The following is an 18,477-nucleotide window of genomic DNA, read 5'->3' as shown; positions in this document are numbered from 1 at the left end:
TTAAAATTGGGGCTCATCTTATACACACGTATTGCTGAGGGGTGCTTTCTTAATTTGGAGTCCCCCCAAATAGGGGGCGTCTTATACATGGGGGCGTCTTATACACAGAAAAATACGGTAACTGTTGGGATCCATGACAGCCATTGTCTGCATTAATAAAGCCATGGCAATTGTCATTAATCTTGGATTGTTTTGTAGATAGAAAAGGATAAATGTTAAAGGGACCCCTGACCATTAGGTCCAGTTGTGACCGACTCTGGGGTTGCGGTGCTCATCTCGCTTTATTGGCCGAGGGAGCCGGCGTACAGCTTCTGGGTCATGTAGCCAGCATGACTAAGCCGCTTCTGGCGAACCAGAGCAGCGCACAGAAACGCCGTTTACCTTCCTGCCGGAGCGGTACCTATTTATCTACTTATACTTTGATTTGCTTTCAAACTGCTAGGTTGGCAGGAGCAGGGACCGAGCAACTGGAGCTCACCCCGTCACAGGGATTCGAACCGCTGACCTTCTGATCGGCAAGTCCTAGGCTCTGTGGTTTAACCCACATCACCACCCGCGTCCCATAGAACAGGATATGGGGAAAAATTTAATGAATAGGAAAATAGGGTGGGGGGGTTATTGGTTTGTGCTTTTTACTTCTTGCTTTTATTATGTATTTTGTGCTTTCATATTGCATTCTTATGTTGTGATCTGCCCTGAGACCTGCAGATGAAGGGTGGTATACAAATTTAATTGCTAAATAAAAATAGTCAATGACTTAATAAAGAAAGACTTTGAAAAATGATTTAGGTAAACATATGATATTATGAGGAGGGCTGATCTGAAGACCCAAATGATCTTGTTTGGTTCAGGTTGGTGACATTGGGATGCAGCTATTAAGATTGCCTTGATACTTTGAGTGGTGGGTAGAAATCACATGTGTAATCTGGAAGTGTATAAGAAACATTGATTTGGATGTTGTTCTTTGCAGCCTGTTTATTTTTGAGGGTGTCTCTATGCACATTTGTATTTCAATAAAGGACTATATTTTCATCTGGAGCCTGCATCTTTTCTTTGGGGGTTTCTGGGAGGGATACCACCAGTCTAAGAACCTCTTTTAAATTTATCCAAAATAAAAATATAGGAACTTGTCTTATACTGAGACAGGCCATTGGTCCAACCAGCTCGGTATAGGCCATATTGACAGATATATCATCTCAACCATTTATTCCATGACAATAAACCATTGATCAAGTTCCTTTGTGATGACATGTGGCTTTTGGGATTTCTTGGGTTCATTATTACCATGCTTTCTTTGCATGTGAAATATACTCAGAGTTGAGAGTGGATTTCATGCTCTTTATTCAGCTCATAGTGGTGAGGAGGAATGAAAGTCCCCTCAAAGTATCTGCTTTATATACATTATTTACACAATGGGCTGCACGTGATTGGCTACTTCCGGAATTCTCCTGTAGGCCAATCAGGTTGTGGATTCACTTCCATCTGGAGCCGGATTGGGTGGCTCCTGCAGACCAATCATACTGCTGCATTGTTCTAGGACCAATCAGACTGCTGCATTCTGAATCCTATTGTTCTAGGACCAATCAGACTGCTGCATTTTGGATCCTATTCAACTCAGTACATAACAGCATGGCAGCTTGAGCATTACCGTAGTGCCCTGCACCAAAATAATCTGAAATGTCTTGCATATGCCTTCTGCCACTGGAAGACAGAGGGCCTATTCCACTGTAATTTCCATTGTGACCACAGCCAGGAAGGAAAGGGTTTAAAATATCACTGTGTCCTACACTCCAAAATTTGATGCTCCCCACCTCTTCTGTGGCTGCTGTTTCTTTTCAAAACAATTCCTGTAAGACTAAAGGGTGTGTGCGCATTTTACTTCACATGTACTGTAGTCTCACCACTGATGATTAGAAACTGGCTTTTGAGAGACACCTACTGTCTGTAGCTAAAGTCTGATGGTGTGGGTCATCAGATGATGGTGGACCTAAGTATATGCAGGGTGCAAATAGTCCCATGAAGTTTGGAAATGCCATGCCCTTTCTTCAAGAGGCACCATTCCACTGCCAGCGCCACACAAACTGGTTTTCCTTCGACACTCACAACAGTTGGCAGCATTCTGTGGCCACTGAGGATGCTCATTGTATTTTTGGTTATCTGGGTAATGGCAGTGAGATCAGAAGGTCTTGGTATGAGACTTGGGTTCCCCTGGCATTAGGTATGAAGCTGAATCTTCTAGGCGCTCAGTAATGATCATCCCCAAGTGCCTTCATATAAGCTTCATCTTACTGATAATTCATACTGTGTAAAAGAGAAAGACACTATACAAAGCCATGGCAAGAACCAAAAGAACCAACTGCATTTCATTACCTTGATATGGCCAATAACACTGACTACAGGAGAGAAGGCAGGGGGTGATACGAATTGTGTTCATCAACCTACAGAAGGCTTTCTGAATCACTGGAGTATCTACACCTGACAAATATTTCAGGGATCCACATGTGGATGACAAGTGGAAGTGGAATTGAAAATATCTGTCCCTTTGTCCAGTCTGCTGTTTGAATGCCCTTCCAGGTAAAATGGGGTTCTGTGAGTATAAACAAAGGAGATTGGTACAACCCAGCATGTTGTATGTTCAGTTTGTTGTAGAGTATTCAATACACATGGACATTTGATATGAAGACTAATGGGGATTCTTTAAAGGGGGTTATTCAATTAAAATTAAAAGAAGAACAATCCCCCCACATAAACATCAGGCGGTTCTAAATTTAATCCTTCATGTATACCTCTTATATTCCTGTTACACATAGTGTGATGGTTCAATGCAATTAAACAATGTCTCCACCACCAGGGGTGCCAACTTGAAGAAAATATTGAGGGGGGTGGTAGGTCAGCCCCACTCTACATAATTGATCACATGACATGGTGCACATACACCATTTGAATGGCAATGTCCATCAACTTGGGGGGGTGCCCCCTCAATTATTTTATTGGGTGGGGCTCCTATGTCTGTGTCATGGGCCAGGAGCCAGCTTCACCTGCTGAGCAGCAGCCTGAAGGAGCAGAAGGTGAAGTGACTCCACCTGCTGCTGATCAGCCTTCTTGTTCCTGAAGAGAACCAGCTGGCTCCAGCTTTCTTAAGTAGGGTTTCCAGCCTCAATCACGTGCTGGACACAACTTTTGTCATTCCTGAACAGACCTTGCTGCTTCTTGCAGCCTTGGACCCTCAGCTTTCTTGACCTCCTGGATCGTCTGGCTACATGAACTGAGATACTCCTGACCTTAGGACTTGATTGGACCTTGTATATGGACTCTGCCTCCAGGCACGTACCCCTCTGAGACTTGGCTGGTTGGCTGACTTCTCCCTCCAGCTCTGTCATGGCTGGCAGCACAGGACTACAACAGTCCACCACTGACTTCTTAGGCAGTCTTCAGAGAAAGAGCTGAACTGGGAGAATCTGCCTGGAATCTTTCAGTGCAAAAAGAGTGGGACCAACAAAAAATGTTTTATGAGAAGTGAAGTATTCTCATAATTTTTTTAAAAAAATCACTGGCTTGCAGAAGATGACTTTATATGAATGTTTAAGGTGAAGATGAGAGGTATTTGTATCCTTTTAACCCCAGGAAACGGGGGAGGTGGCCTGCCTTGAATGCTACAAACTCTACCATTTTTAATTTGTGTGTGTGCCCACTTGACCGTTTTGTAGCTCAATCTGGAGCCAAGAAATCATAGCAAACTGGAGCAGGTGACAGAGTTCATTTTGATTGGCTTCCAACTTCCTAGGTGCTTGGAGCTCTTCATTTTTGTGGTGCTTCTTCTCAGTTTCCTGCTAACATTAGCTGGGAATATTGCCATCATCACACTGGTACGTCTGGACCAGCGTCTCCAAACCCCCATGTACTTTTTCCTCTGTAACCTCTCACTCATGGAGGTCTTCTTTGTCATATCTATCATCCCCAAGATGCTGGTGAACATGGTTTCTCTGAACAAAGCTATCTCTTTCTTGGGCTGTGTGGCCCAGTGCTATTTCTACTTCTCCTTTGCTACCAGTGAAACCATCCTTATTGCCGTGATGGCCTTTGATCGCTATGTTGCCATCTGCAGACCACTTCGCTATGCCATCATCATGAATGGATGGGTCTGCACCTACTTGGTCCTGGGTTGCTGGATGGGTGGCTTCCTTTCTATCCTTGCCCCAATCATTTTGCTCTCTTACCTTTCCTACTGTGGCTCTAATATTATAGACCATTTCTTCTGTGACTATGCCCCAATGATAAAACTTTCCTGCAATGACGTGTATGCTCTCCTGGCTGTGGAGACTGCCCTGTCCTCAGTGGTGCTCCTGGGCTCTTTAACGGTCACTGTTGTCTCTTATGTCTACATCATCACAACCATCTTATGCATGCATTCCACCAAAGGTCGGCAAAAGACATTTTCTACCTGTGCATCTCACATCACTGTTGCCTCCATCTTTTATGGCAGTTCAATCTTTATGTACTCTTTGCCCAATCAGGGACGTTCTCAGGCTGTCCAGATGGCATTTGCTGTCCTTACCTCAGTGGTGACACCATTACTAAACCCATTTATTTATACTCTAAGGAATCAGAAGGTCAAAGAGGCCTTAAAAGACTGTTTAAGGAGGTGGAATGAGTGGAAATAATTTGAGGCTCTTCTCCCCTCTGTGGCAGGGGGCAACTGCAGGGTCAATATAAAACAAGCGAAGTGAATGATGTAGAAAATGAATGGGATGATGCAATATATATATATATATATATATATCTTTGTAAAGCCTTACGGCATTGAAGTGCTTGATATTTGCCATTAGCAGAGAGAGAGCTACGATGAGATATGATCAGTTGCTTAAATCAGTTTGAAAAATAATATTTATAACTAAATATTATTTAGTTATAGAGAAAATCTGTGAATAACATTTTGTTAGTTTTATGAGTCATTGAATGAATACCCCATCATTCCTTCAAGGAGCTCATTGTGGTGTACAGTGGTACCTTGGGTTACAAACACGTTGAGTAACAAACACTTCTGGTTACCCGGAAGTAGTACCTCAGGTTAAGAACTTTGTCCGAGGATGAGAATAGAAATCGTGGGGCGGCAGCGGAAGGCCCCATTGGCTAAAGTGGTACCTCAGGTTAAGAACGGTTTCAGGTTAAGAATGGACCTCCAGAATGAATTAAGTTCATAACCAGAGGTACCACTGTATATCATTCTTCCCATTTTATCCTCACAACAACCGGTGGCAGACCTTGGGGTCTCACATCTCAGTGGCACCCTGTGCGATGCTAGAATTCAGCGGCTCCTGCACTCCATTCTAAATCATAGTTGTGTCACCTGCTGCAAAGTTGAGTGAGGATTTGAGCCCTTGTCTCCAAGATCATAGTATAGGGGATAAAAAAAGTGCATTACACACAAATAAGTCTAAAAGGAAAAGGAAATCACACCACTATACTGTCCAGAAAGGTGGGTACTGTCCTGATTTTTTTGGGTAACTGACATGTTTCTAGGAGTCTTATCAGGGTCCAGAACCAATGGAAGGAACCAACTTTGTAACTTCTTCACACTATGATCCTGTGTGGCATTGCCAGGCCATGATCTAGCCCAGGCATAGACAAACTCGGCCCTCCAGATGTTTTGGGACTACAACTCCCATCATCCCTAGCTAACAGGACCAGTGGTCAGGGATGATCAGAACTGACCACCATACCACTGACTATGTGTTAGTCTATGAGGAGAAGATCTAGAATTCATTCTCTTGGACTCTGATCTGCTAGAATCAACTAAGGTTACTAGAGGTCAAAATAATTCTGTCACAATTTAATAAATTTGTTCCTTAAATTCATTCCCTAGAGAATTAATTACTTCCTGGAAAATGAATAAAAAGCACACCTTGATTCATAGAGGTACTTCAGCATAGATACTACTACTACTACTACTACTACTACTATTATTATTATTATTATTATTATTATTATTATTATTATTATTATTTAGTTAGTTAATGAGTATACTTGGAATTTAGGAAAATATATAATAAAGTTTAAAGTTTATTATATAGCAAAGTTTCCTGCAGTACTTTTAGATAGTCTATGAAAATTGTGGTGGTGGGTTTTTTTAAAACAACAAGTCCCCTAACATAAACATCGGTGTAAAACAATATACCTTTTAAATCAACACAAAATCTGTTGTCCTTTGTATTCATTTCTGAAAAAAGCAGCTCTTTAGAAATGAAGTGAAGCTGCTCGCTGTATTTCACAAACACTTTCTACTCTGTCAAAATCACTTTTATGGCAACCTTTTCAGTATTCTGGGAAAAATTAAAATTAAAATTAAACTCATTCCTTGAATGCTTTCCAAAAGTACTTTATAAGTATCTAAATCTGCACTCACCCAGAATACCTGTGAATGTCATTTGGTTTATTTTATTTTTGCTTTAATGGCTATCCCACTTGTCCTCCAACCAAGATGCCATATATAGTTCTGCCTTCTCTATTTCATCCATACAACCATTCTCTGAGGTAGGCAAAGCTGATACATTTTGAATGGCTCGATTTCATCCAGTGAGCCTCAAGACTGAGCAAGGATTTGAGCCCTCATCTCCCAGATCCTAGTCCAAAAAATGTCAAAGAAAAATGAAAAGTACATTACATACTTATAAGTCTGAAGGAAGAGGAAAACACACTAAATTAATTGCCCAATAAACAGCTTCCTGCTTTATTGGGTCAACTGGCATGTTTCTAGGAGTCATATCAGAGCCCGGAACCAATGGAAGCACACAGTATGGTCGTGGCTGGGCCAAGGCCTAGTTGCTTGCCTCTCTTTCCCTTCATTTCAGAACCATTGAACCACAGCTGTCAGAAGTAAGCACTGCTTATTCCTATGGAGCTATTTCCTCAAACATCTGACCTGGTAAGGTGGAGCTGATCATAGCCTTTCTGTCATCTACCAGAAGAGGAAGAGCAAGGTGGCAGTCAGGTCAAGGCTGCATGTGTGCAATGGCAGGAGAGCTGTATTGACCCTGCCCTCCATCATCACCTGCCCTCCCTCCTGGTATGTGGCAGTGATCTCACTGTTGCAATCTGCCCCTCTGAATGAACCACTCCTGGCTCCTTTCCAGGAAACCGTGCATTGGATTTGGATTTGATATCCCACCTTTCACTCCCTTTAAGGAGTCTCAAAGCGGTTAACAATCTCCTTTCCCTTCCTCCCCCACAACAAACACTCTGTGAGGTGAGTGGGGCTGAGAGACTTCAAAGAAGTGTGGTTGGCCCAAGGTCACCCAGCAGCTGCATGTGGAGGAGCGGAGACGCGAACCCGGTTCCCCAGATTACGAGACTACCACTCTTAACCACTACACCACACTGGCTCTCATTGAATTGCAGTCTTTCTGACCCTCATACATTGGATAATATATTCTGTGTCCTTTGCCTCATGTCTATGTGCCTGTATGCAGGTCATTGGATTACCAATAAGATGCCCCTCAGAAGCTGTTGGACTACAAATCCCATCAGCCTCAGCATGTATAGCTATTGGTCAGGGACAGCAGTATCAACAGTCCAACTTCATGTGGAGGGCACCGTTTTGGCTACCACTGATGTATATAGTCCACACCTGCCCACTTTTGTGGACTCCCGTGTTGGGGGAGGGGACTGTCCTGATAGGTTCCTGCACTTTAGAACTGACCACTTCACCCCTGTCTACATGCTGGTCTATGAGAAGGAGATCTGGTATTCATTCAGTTGTTTTCTGATTTCCTGGTATCAACCAAGGTTACTAGAGGTCAACATCATCATCATTATTATTTTAAAAAAAGTTTATGACAACCTTTTCAGTATTCTGGAGAAAAGTAAAATTAAAATTAAACACCGCTTGTCGGCACCCTCAGTTCCCTACTTTTGCTCTCAGTGATACCAGCTAGCCATATCTGGGTGAGAGCACATTTAGATACTTATAAAGTACTTTTGGAAAGCATTCAAGGAATGAGAGGAGTGGAGAGATGGGCTGCAAGGAATAGTTAGCATCCATTGATGGCGGTCAGGCCACTGCAAGCATGAAGAACTGGCAAACAGCTATTTCAGGAGACTGAAACACTCACCATAAAACTGCCTGTTTGAAAGTTGAACAACACTTTTGGGATGGCAGCAGTGGTGTGTCCAATTTCCAAGATGGCACAATTCCGAAGGCATTGGCAGAATACCTGTGAATGTCATTTGGTTTATTTTATTTTTGCTTTAATGGCTATCCCACTTGTCCTCCAACCAAGATGCCATATGCAAGCATGAAGAACTGGCAAACAGCTATTTCAGGAGACTGAAACACTCACCATAAAACTGTAAACTCCACTGTAAGGGAGTGTACAGTTCATTTAAATAAATATCTGCAAAGCATTTCTTTGGGAGGAAGGTGTGTAGAAAATGGACCCATTTTTAATCACTGCAGACCGTCACTTAAACAGGCAAAGGAGAGGGGTGATGTCTATAGACAGAGCAAGGGTAGCTAACCTGTGGTCCTACCAAAGTTAACCACCACTGATGTACAGAGATCCAAAGATACATTTTCCCCATCTTCTAGTTGTTTTCTTGCTTTGCTCAGCATGCTGACAGGTCTAGTGTTTATGTTTTTATATGTATAAATAACAATTGGGGACTTCCTACACTTGGCCAATTGTTTCCTGTCCTTAGTTATGGGTGCAACACATTCCACTGTGGGGGGCAGGGAGGGCTGAGTGGTAAAGCATCTGATTGAAGCTTTTCCAAAACTTTTCCAGAACTTCTTTTGCATCCATTTGGTAAGTTAAACTTTCAAAACTTTTTTGGGGGTTTTTGGATTTTGGGTTGGGGTGTTTGGGATTCAAGGACTTGGTTCTGGGGGGGGGGTTGCGAGAATCTGGGAGCTTGTGGGTTTTTTAATGATTTTTTTGTGACCATTGGGCCATGTTGTTGTTTTTTTGAAAATTTTCTGAGTTTGAATTTCTGTGTGCAGGGTGGCTGGGGGAACAGTTGGGGAGGTTTCTGCAGGAATCTGGGAGCTTGTGGGGTTTTGTTTTTTGTTTTTTGTTTTGAATTTTTCTTTTTCTCTGTGACCATTGGGCCATGTTGTTGTTTTTTGAAAAACTTTTCTGGGTTTGAATTTCTGTGTGCTGGTTGGCTGGGGGAACAGTTGGGGAGGGGTTTGCAGCAGTTGGGGAGGGGCTGGGGGAGCAGTTGGGGAGGGGTTTGCAATTTCTGCGTGGTGGGTGGGTGGGTGGCTGGGGGAACAGTTGAGGTTTTTGAAGACTTTGGTGATTTTTGAAGCTTTTCCAAAACTTCTTTTGCAGCCATTTGAGGTTTCTGAAGACTTCGGTTTATTGATTGTTGAAGCTTTCCCAGAACTGCTTTTGCATCCATTTGGTAAGTTAAACTTTTAAAACTTTTTGGGGGTTTTTGGATTTTGGGTTGGGGTGTTTGGGATTCAAGGACTTGGTTCTGGGTTTTAATTTCTGTGTGGTGTGTGGCTGGGTGCTTTTGAATTTTTTGGATTTGAAGCACATCACTGATTTCTTTTTCTTTTTCTGAGTTTACGAAGGAGCTGTGCTGCCATGGGACCCAAGAAGACTGCTGCTGCAGAGGCCGGCGAGAGGAAGAAGGAGAAGGTGACGCTGGAAATGAAGAAGGAGATCATCCGGAAGCACGACGGCGGAATGTGTGTGACGGACCTCGCCAGGGAGTACGGCAGGAATCCATCAACCATCGGGACCATCCTGAAGATGAGGGAGAAGATCATGGCGACTGATGCAGCCAAGGGAGTCACCAGGATCGTGAAGAACCGCCCAGCTGTTCTGGAGGAGGTCGAGAAGTTGCTGCTCATCTGGTTAGAAGAGAAGCAGCGTGCAGGGGACACAGTGACTGAGGCTGTCATTTGCGAGAAGGCCAAGGCCTTGCACGCAGACCTCGTCCGGGAACAGCCAGGAACCTCAGGCGAGCCAGAAGTCTTCAAGGCAAGCAGAGGTTGGTTTGACCGGTTCAAGACAAGATCTGGAATCCACAGCGTGGTCAGGCATGGAGAGGCTGCCAGTTCTGATGTTCCTGCGGCTGAAGACTTTGCAGCGGAGTTCCTGGAGGTTGTGAAGACGGAGGGCTACGTTCCACAGCAGATCTTCAACTGCGACGAGACCGGGCTGTTTTGGAAGAGGATGCCCAAAAGGACTTTCATCACACAGGAGGAGGCCAAGTTGCCTGGCCACAAGCCCATGAAGGACCGTCTGACCCTGCTCTTCTGTGCCAACGCAAGGAGCGACCTGAAGATCAAGCCCCTGCTGGTGTACCACTCGGAGAACCCACCGGCCTTCAAGAGACACAAGATCGACAAGGAGCAGCTGAGTGTCATGTGGCGATCCAACAGCAAGGCTTGGGTCACACGTGTGCTGTTTGTGGACTGGGTCAATCTTGCTTTTGGCCCTGCTGTCAAACAGTACCTGCTGGACAACGACCTGCCGCTGAAGGCTTTGCTTCTGATGGACAATGCTCCTGCTCATCCTAAAGGCCTTGAGGTGGACTTGTTGGAGGAGTTCAGCTTCATCAGAATCATGTTCCTGCCGCCTAACACCACGCCACTGCTCCAGCCGATGGATCAGCAGGTCATCGCCAATTTCAAAAAACTCTACACCACGGAGCTTTTCAGGCGATGCTTCGAGGTGACTGACTGCACCACCATCACCCTGCGGGAATTCTGGAAGGACCACTTCGACATCGTCACCTGCTTGAAGATGATCACCACGGCCTGGAATGGGATCAGCCAGAGAAATTTGAATTGCGCTTGGCGCAGCCTGTGGCCAGACTGTGTGGCACCAAGTGACTCTGATGCACCAGAGTCAACAGTGGTGCAGGTCATTGTTGCCTTGGGGAGGACCATGGGCCTGGAGGTCACAGAGGAGGACGTCTGCGAGCTGGTGGAGGAGCACGACCATGAGCTGACCACCCAGGAGCTGGTCGAACTGCAGGCAGAGGCTGCGCAGGAGCGGGCCTCGCTTGAAGAGGAGGAAGCAACTGAGGAACGGCTGTCCTCCGAAAAACTGAGGGACATTTGCCAGAAGTGGAAGGAGGTGCAGGCTTTTGCAGAGCAGCACCACCCTGACAAGCACGTGGCACATGACCTTGGGAACACTTATGATACGAGGGTCATGTCGCCTTTCAGGGAGGTGCTGAAAAGGCGGATGAAGCAGCAGACTATGGACAGGTTCTTGAGCAAGAAGCAAAGAGTGGAAGAGGAGCCTTCTTCGAGTGGTTCCCCAGAGTCTTAGAAAATGTACTGTCAACTTTGTTGATTTTTAAATGTTTTTCTGACATGTTTATAAACTTAATTTATTTTCCCTTCAATTTTTGAACTGCTCTTTACAGTATGTGTGACTTTAAAGAGCAGTTAATAAACTCTTGTTGTACCAAATTTGGCTTTGTTTGGACTTTTTTTGACCATAGGAACGCATTAATTGATTTTCAATGCATTCCTATGGGATTTCGTGCTTCGCAAGACGAAAAATTCGCTAGACGAAAAAACTCGCAGAATGAATTAATTTCGTCTTGCGAGGCACCACTGTATTAGGCTGATAGGATCGTAGAATGCAACAACTGATTGGTCTGCAGGAAAAGACCAATCAGGCTCCAGAAGGGAAGCAGAATCAGCCAATCAGACGGGACTCGTTGTGTAAATAATGTATATAAAAGCCTTAGGTTTGGGGGGCAATTCAATCACTGTTTTACAAGCTGCAATAAAGAGCATGAAATCACTACAGGACTCCGAGTATATTTCAGAAACCAACAGAGGTCATCCAAAATGTGAAGTTAAATGTATCTCTCTAGGTTTACAGGAATCATTTAAAAAAGAAATAGTAGCCACAGGTCAGGGAGACATCAGGTTGGGGACTATAGGATACAGGGGTGTGGGGTGCTAACCTTTCCCTTCTGGCTTTGGTCACAATGACTCAGGGTCCATTCCATGATTCTATGATTCTATGAAAATACTCTCCCACACCCGCCAGTCTCTATTGGCATTTAGAAGAAAGCTCCCATTTGAGTCAAAGAAAGGGGCTGGAGAGAGATTTGGGTAAATAGCTGGGAAGGAAATGGTTAAACACCTTCCATTCCCTCCATAGTTGTGAGCTGAATCATCATCATCACATTATGATGCAAGCATTTTAGTATTTTTAAAATATTAACAATGTTGACCCTGATTTTTATTATTATTAAAAGTATATCACTTAGACCTCAGTTATGAATTTTATAGCACTGCTATTTAATTCTTACATTCTTATCTCCCCATTCCATGAATGGTTCCTGACCCCATTTTATCTTCACAACAGTGAAGGATGTTAAGCTGAGAGAGAGTACCTGGCCCAAGGAAATTTTCTGAGTTCTCTGGGGATATGAACCTTGCCCTCCTGGGTTTAACCTCACCATACCCTGCCCTAGATGCAACATGGCCTCTTTATTTCACTCCCCCATTTCAAGTACGGAGTCTGTAGAATCAAAACAAGAGAGGATTAAATTAGTCATCTGTTACTCAGAATAAATAGATCTTCTGGGAACCTATAATGTTGTGGGAACCTATAATGAGCCACAAATCTGACAAAACTAGATCTCCGTTCGTCAATATTTCTATACAGCTTTCAAATATAAACAAGAAAGGAGATATTAGGGGGCTAATCATTCACAAATGTTGTCCACGGTCCTTTACACTGCAGTTGGCGCAGCCACAATATGGAAGGCATGAAATAATTTGCAAGGTAAGCTTTAGGAAGGAGAGGTGGCTCATATCCTTTGTCAGGAATGGGGAGGCTGTGGCTCTGCAGATCCTTTTGGACTTCAACTCCCACACTGCTTGACCATTGGCCATGCTGGCTGGGGCTGGTGGGAGCTGAAGTCCAACAATTTCTGGAAGACCTTAGGTCCACCAGCCATCTTAATTTAAAATGGACCCCCTATCTTTCTACCCACGATTATCTGGATATACAATGCACATTGTAATGTTTCTGCAGTTTTCCATGATAGCGGGAATGCCATTTGGAACCTGACAGTCTAACTTCATAGTTCCTGCAAAGAGCTTAAAATGGTGCACATGGTTCTCTCGTTCCCCTTCTTTATCACAACAAACCTGAGAAGTTGATTAGGCCAAGGTTCATGACTGTGTCAGGATTTGAACTCAAGTTTCCCAGGCTCTAGTCCAACACACTAAACACTGCACCATGCTGGTTCTTTTCCAAAGGTGACACACTTTAGAGTTACTGTGAGGATGCGGAGAAAAGATTTTCAGTAGCTTAGAATTTTATACCTATCCACCAAGATAAAAAGCACACACAGGCTTAGATTTCTCCATTTCTCCTCTTCCATCCCCCTCTGCCTTTCTTATGCTTTACTCTTCTAGCCCTATCTGTGTGTCCGTGCGTGTGTGTGTGTGTGTGTGTGTGTGTGTGTCTGTTTGTCTGTCCGTCCATCCGTCTGTCTGTCTAAATATAGTAAAGGTCGGCATCAATTTTCCTACTTTGTGTGTTTTCCTCATGTTTTGTAGGGGCCATAGCCCAGCAGTAGAGATAATGGTTATCTTGATTGAACTCAATCCTCAACATCAACACCATTAAGTAATTTCGATTGGCATATTTTAACTTGGGGGTTGCACATGCAATTGTTGACAGCTCTGTAGTGACTCAAATGATTATGAACATTTATTCATTTATGTGTTGGCTTATATTTATCACGCCATTCATCCAAAGACCACAGTGTGGTTCACAACATTATTTATTTATTTCAATGTTATTTATTTCTGTCCATCACTTTCTTCTCCCACCCCATCTCCAGTTCTAAAGAAGGCATGAAGTACAACCAAACAACAGTCAGTGAGTTTATCCTTCTGGGCTTCACCGACATCCGTGAACTGCAGCTCCTGTTATTCGCCACCCTTCTCTTTTCCTACCTTCTCGCCATCCTAGGCAATGCTGTGATTATCACTGTTGCTCAAATAGATCACCGGCTACACACCCCTATGTATTTCTTCCTCCAGAATTTCTCTTTCTTGGAAATTGGCTTCACCACAGCAATAATTCCTCAAACCTTGGTCCATCTTTCAACCGGCAATAAAAACATCACTTACAATGGTTGCATGTTACAGTCCTTATTTTATATCCAACTGGGAACTACCGAGTTCTTCCTCTTAGCTGTCATGTCCTATGATCGATATGTAGCCATCTGCAATCCCTTGCGATATCCAGCCATCATGAACCATTACTTATGCATCACGCTGGTTGTGTTTTGTTGGGTTGGCAGTTTTCTCCTGATCCTTGGTCCATCAATGCTTTTCGGACAGTTTCCAATATGCAAGTCCAACGTCCTTGACCACTTCTTCTGTGACAATCCACCGTTGATCAAACTCCTTTGTGGAGACACATCACAGTTGGAATTCTTTGGGTTCATCACTGCTGTGCTTTCTGTGCTGGGAAGCTTGACAATTACAGTAATGTCATATGTCAAGATAATCCAAACCATCTTACATTTCCCCACTGCCACAGGGAGACAGAAGGCCTTTTCCACTTGTGCCTCTCACTTCATTGTGGTGTCCATCACCTACGGGAGCTGCATCTTCCTTTATATCAAACCAACACAGAGCAGCAAAGTGGAGTTTGGCAAAATGGTGGCCGTCCTCAATACTGTTGTGTCCCCTTTGCTCAACCCTTTCATCTACAGCTTGAGGAACAAACAGGTTCAGGAGGCCTTGAGAAATTTGTTTGGGCAACTCAAAACCATTGCTAAGGGACCAGGGACCATCTGAAAAGGAACTGTGAAAAGAGATCATCTGAAAAGAGACTGTGAAAGGAAATGGGCATTGTATTATTCTTCAGAAGTATCCACCTTTGCAGAAGCTCTGCCTAGAAAAATTAGTGTTACACTCCATCTTGAAACATCATCATTACCAGTTCTTTTTTCTGGGGGAACACAAGGTTACGCATAACCCTAATCATTTTGTGAATATTTGTACAGTGGTACCTCGGGTTACATGTGCTTCAGGTTACATACGCTTCAGGTTACAGACTCCGCTAACCCAGAAATAGTACCTCAGGTTAAGGACTTTGCTTCAGGATGAGAACAGAAATCGTGCAGCGGCGGCGCAGCGGCAGCAGGAGGCCCCATTAGCTAAAGTGGTGCTTCAGGTTAAGAACAGTTTCAAGTTAAGAACAGATCTCCAGAACAAATTAAGTACTTAACCTGAGGTACCACTGTACTTTTGTCCATTTGCTGTATTTATTTTTCCCAATTTGAACTATAAAATGGTGATTTTCTTGAGTCAAAACAAGAGTACCCCTAAACATTTTTAGGAACAAAAAAACACTGATCATTACTATTATTGTTCTTTAATTCTGTTAGATAAATGTATTATTTAGTTTAATTTCATTAAACAGACAAACATATCCATATACTGCATACTGTTCTGGAAGATGTATTATATATTATCTTATATAGCACAAGTTCTACTTTGAATTAGGCTTTGCCAACATCCTATAGTTGAGATGGTTTTTCATGCAATTCCATAATTTGAGATTGAGGAAAGTAACACCTGCCAATGCCAAATGATGTGCTTGTTCCCTGCCACCAACCCCAAAGCTGATGGTTTTGAACATAGCTCTTCTCATTTGCAAATTTGGTAAGGAAACAGGTGTTGTGAAAGCCACCCATCATGAGTTGGTTCTTGCTCTGGACTTCCTTAATTGAACAAGGATTTAGATTATTTGGCCTAAAAGGTATAAAGAGAGGTTTTGCAAACCAAGGAAGGTTTTCTTTTCCCCCTTTTTCCTTTTTAAAAACTTTTTGTTACAGCTTTTGACATGCCACAAGAAGTATCACGGGCCTATTTGAGTTGGTTCACACACCTCTCTTTCTTTTGAACTACACCAGTTTATTTGTCCTTTATTAAATAAATGTCCAGATTACGAGACTACCACTCTTAACCACTACACCACACTGGCTCTCATTGAATTGCAGTCTTTCTGACCCTCATACATTGGATAATATATTCTGTGTCCTTTGCCTCATGTCTATGTGCCTGTATGCAGGTCATTGGATTACCAATAAGATGCCCCTCAGAAGTTGTTGGACTACAAATCCCATCAGCCTCAGCATGTATAGCTATTGGTCAGGGACAGCAGTATCAACAGTCCAACTTCATGTGGAGGGCACCGTTTTGGCTACCACTGATGTATATAGTCCACACCTGCCCACTTTTGTGGACTCCCGTGTTGGGGGAGGGGACTGTCCTGATAGGTTCCTGCACTTTAGAACTGACCACTTCACCCCTGTCTACATGCTGGTCTATGAGAAGGAGATCTGGTATTCATTCAGTTGTTTTCTGATTTCCTGGTATCAACCAAGGTTACTAGAGGTCAACATCATCATCATTATTATTTTAAAAAAAGTTTAAGAAGTTTGTTCCTATCAATCATTCCTTAGAGAATTAATTAACCTAAAGTGAGAGGCAAGTTTTGATCCTTGGAGGCATCTCAACTTAGATGGTTTAATTTTTAAGAAGTTAATAAGTAGACTGGAGCTTGGGAACTAATCAGCTGTTTAAAAAAGTTTTGAAGTTAATTATCTGCCAAGTTTCTAGCAATGCTCTATGAAAAGGCCTATGAAAACTAGATTTTTAAAAGTCCTGTGTAAAAGTGTAATTTAACATCAGTGTAAAAAGACATACTGTATATTTAAAATCAACATGCTTTTGACAAAGTTGCTCCTTCTGACAGGTAGAATGACATGATTAGAGTTGAGGTGAAACTACTCATGGCATTTCACAACCACTTCCAGCTCTGTCAAAATCACTCTTATGGCAACTTTTTCTGTGCACAAAAAATAGTAATTTTTTTTTTTAAATTCCCACACTTGCCCACACTCTCAGTTCCTCACAATTGGCCTCAGTTATGCCAACCAGTCAAATCTGGGTGGCTGTAAGTGACTCTGATCTGCTAGAATCAACTAAGGTTGCTGGAGGTCAGAAATTATTCTGTCACAGTTTAATAAATTTGTTCCTTGAATTCATTCCCTAGAGAATTAATTACCACCCAGAAAATGAATAAGAAGCACACCTTGATCCATAGGGGTATTTCAGCATAGATACTACTACTATTATTATAATAATAATAGATTTTTATTGCATTAGCCGTGTGGCCATAGCATGATATACATAGAAATAACAACATAAAATGGGGGTGGGGAGGTAAAGGTAGATATTGTCCTGGGCAAATACTTACAGGGGGGAAAAAAAGAGATAACAAAAGCGACAAGGGATTTAAAACATCGAGTGACCGATAATACAAAAACAAAAAGAAAAAAAACTGCTGAGGGTGGAGGAGGATCATTAAAGGGGTCCTTCAGCTCCTCAGATTTGTCCTAGGTCCATTGACCTTGTACAATAAAGCTACTTGGAACTTCGTTCGATTGTGCAGCGTATCGACTGCAGCTGTGGTGTTAAAAAAGAAGTTAGTGCCGCTTTCCTCTTCATCACACTGAGCAGGAAGTTAGCTGTCATCTCGGTAATCCAACAATCAGAATCCTGCAAAAAAAGGGACACTATCCAAGGCTGGATTGGGAGATGAAGCTTGTTCATGAGAGGAGTTAAAAACCGAGATCTTTCATCTGTCCAGTTGGGACAGAAGAGCATTACATGTTCCATAGTCTCCAGAGCCGTGTCATTACAGGTGCATGTTCTGTTTGCGATGGGGACTCTGGAATAACGACCCAACAGAATTGCTGTAGGAAAACAGTTGAGACGGGCACAGGTAAAGGCCCTTCGCTTAGCCTCCGAAGAAATTGTGAAGCAGTATAGAGGGATCCCTTCAGGGGGAGGAATAGCTAGGGCTAGGCCTGAACACGGCCCTCTTGCATCGGCAGCTGTGTTAGAGAAGTCAAGTTGCTGTAGCTTCTTTTTAATTGAAGGTAGGGCCGCCGGACTGATACACTCTAATTTAAGAACAGTTTTGCAATTCAGATTGGAAAGAGAGCGGAGTTTGAGGTTAATTGTAGTTTTCCAAGGGGAATTATGAATATCTCTTAGGATCAGATTGGAAAAACCACCTCTAATTCGAGCATCCGATGCTAGTAGATGGGAGCTATAGGAAATGGCTCGACTCCATGCTCGTTTTACAATTGAGGGTGTAGCAGTCCAGCTGTTCCAAATGGCGTTTATTTTAGCATAAAATAAAGACGCAGAAAGCTAGCATATTTTCATGGACTGAGGACAGCTCATTCAGACATCTTCTCCTCTCCTCCGGTCACTTTATTATCCTTTGTTCTCTCCAGCCGCATGGCTGCATTCCAGTGTCTCATGTTACCTCATCCGGCCAAGGCTTAAACCCACCCACACCATATAGGGTCATCACTGCCCAGAGGAAACACAACTCCATTTAAGGTCAATACAATCCCAATACATGGTAAGGCACAGACATGCTGGTC

At 43.2% G+C, this 18,477-nt stretch overlaps 2 protein-coding genes across 2 annotated transcripts; both read left to right on the top strand.

Annotated features, from left to right (window-relative positions):
• Nucleotides 1–2,579: 2,579 nt before the first annotated feature.
• LOC128399103 (olfactory receptor 6M1-like) lies at nt 2,580–4,661 on the top strand. Its single transcript, XM_053360366.1, has 2 exons — nt 2,580–2,612; nt 3,708–4,661. The coding sequence occupies exons 1-2, from the start codon at nt 2,580–2,582 to the stop codon at nt 4,659–4,661; spliced, it is 987 nt and encodes a 328-aa protein (XP_053216341.1).
• A 9,191-nt stretch (nt 4,662–13,852) lies between these two features.
• LOC128399102 (olfactory receptor 49-like) lies at nt 13,853–14,806 on the top strand. The gene has a single exon (XM_053360365.1). The coding sequence runs from the start codon at nt 13,853–13,855 to the stop codon at nt 14,804–14,806; it is 954 nt and encodes a 317-aa protein (XP_053216340.1).
• The last annotated feature ends 3,671 nt before the right edge of the window (nt 14,807–18,477 follow it).

This window comes from Podarcis raffonei, chromosome 13 (assembly GCF_027172205.1).
Source record: "Podarcis raffonei isolate rPodRaf1 chromosome 13, rPodRaf1.pri, whole genome shotgun sequence".
Taxonomy (NCBI): Eukaryota; Metazoa; Chordata; class Lepidosauria; order Squamata; family Lacertidae; genus Podarcis; species Podarcis raffonei.
This window is presented reverse-complemented; position numbering and strand designations above follow the sequence as displayed.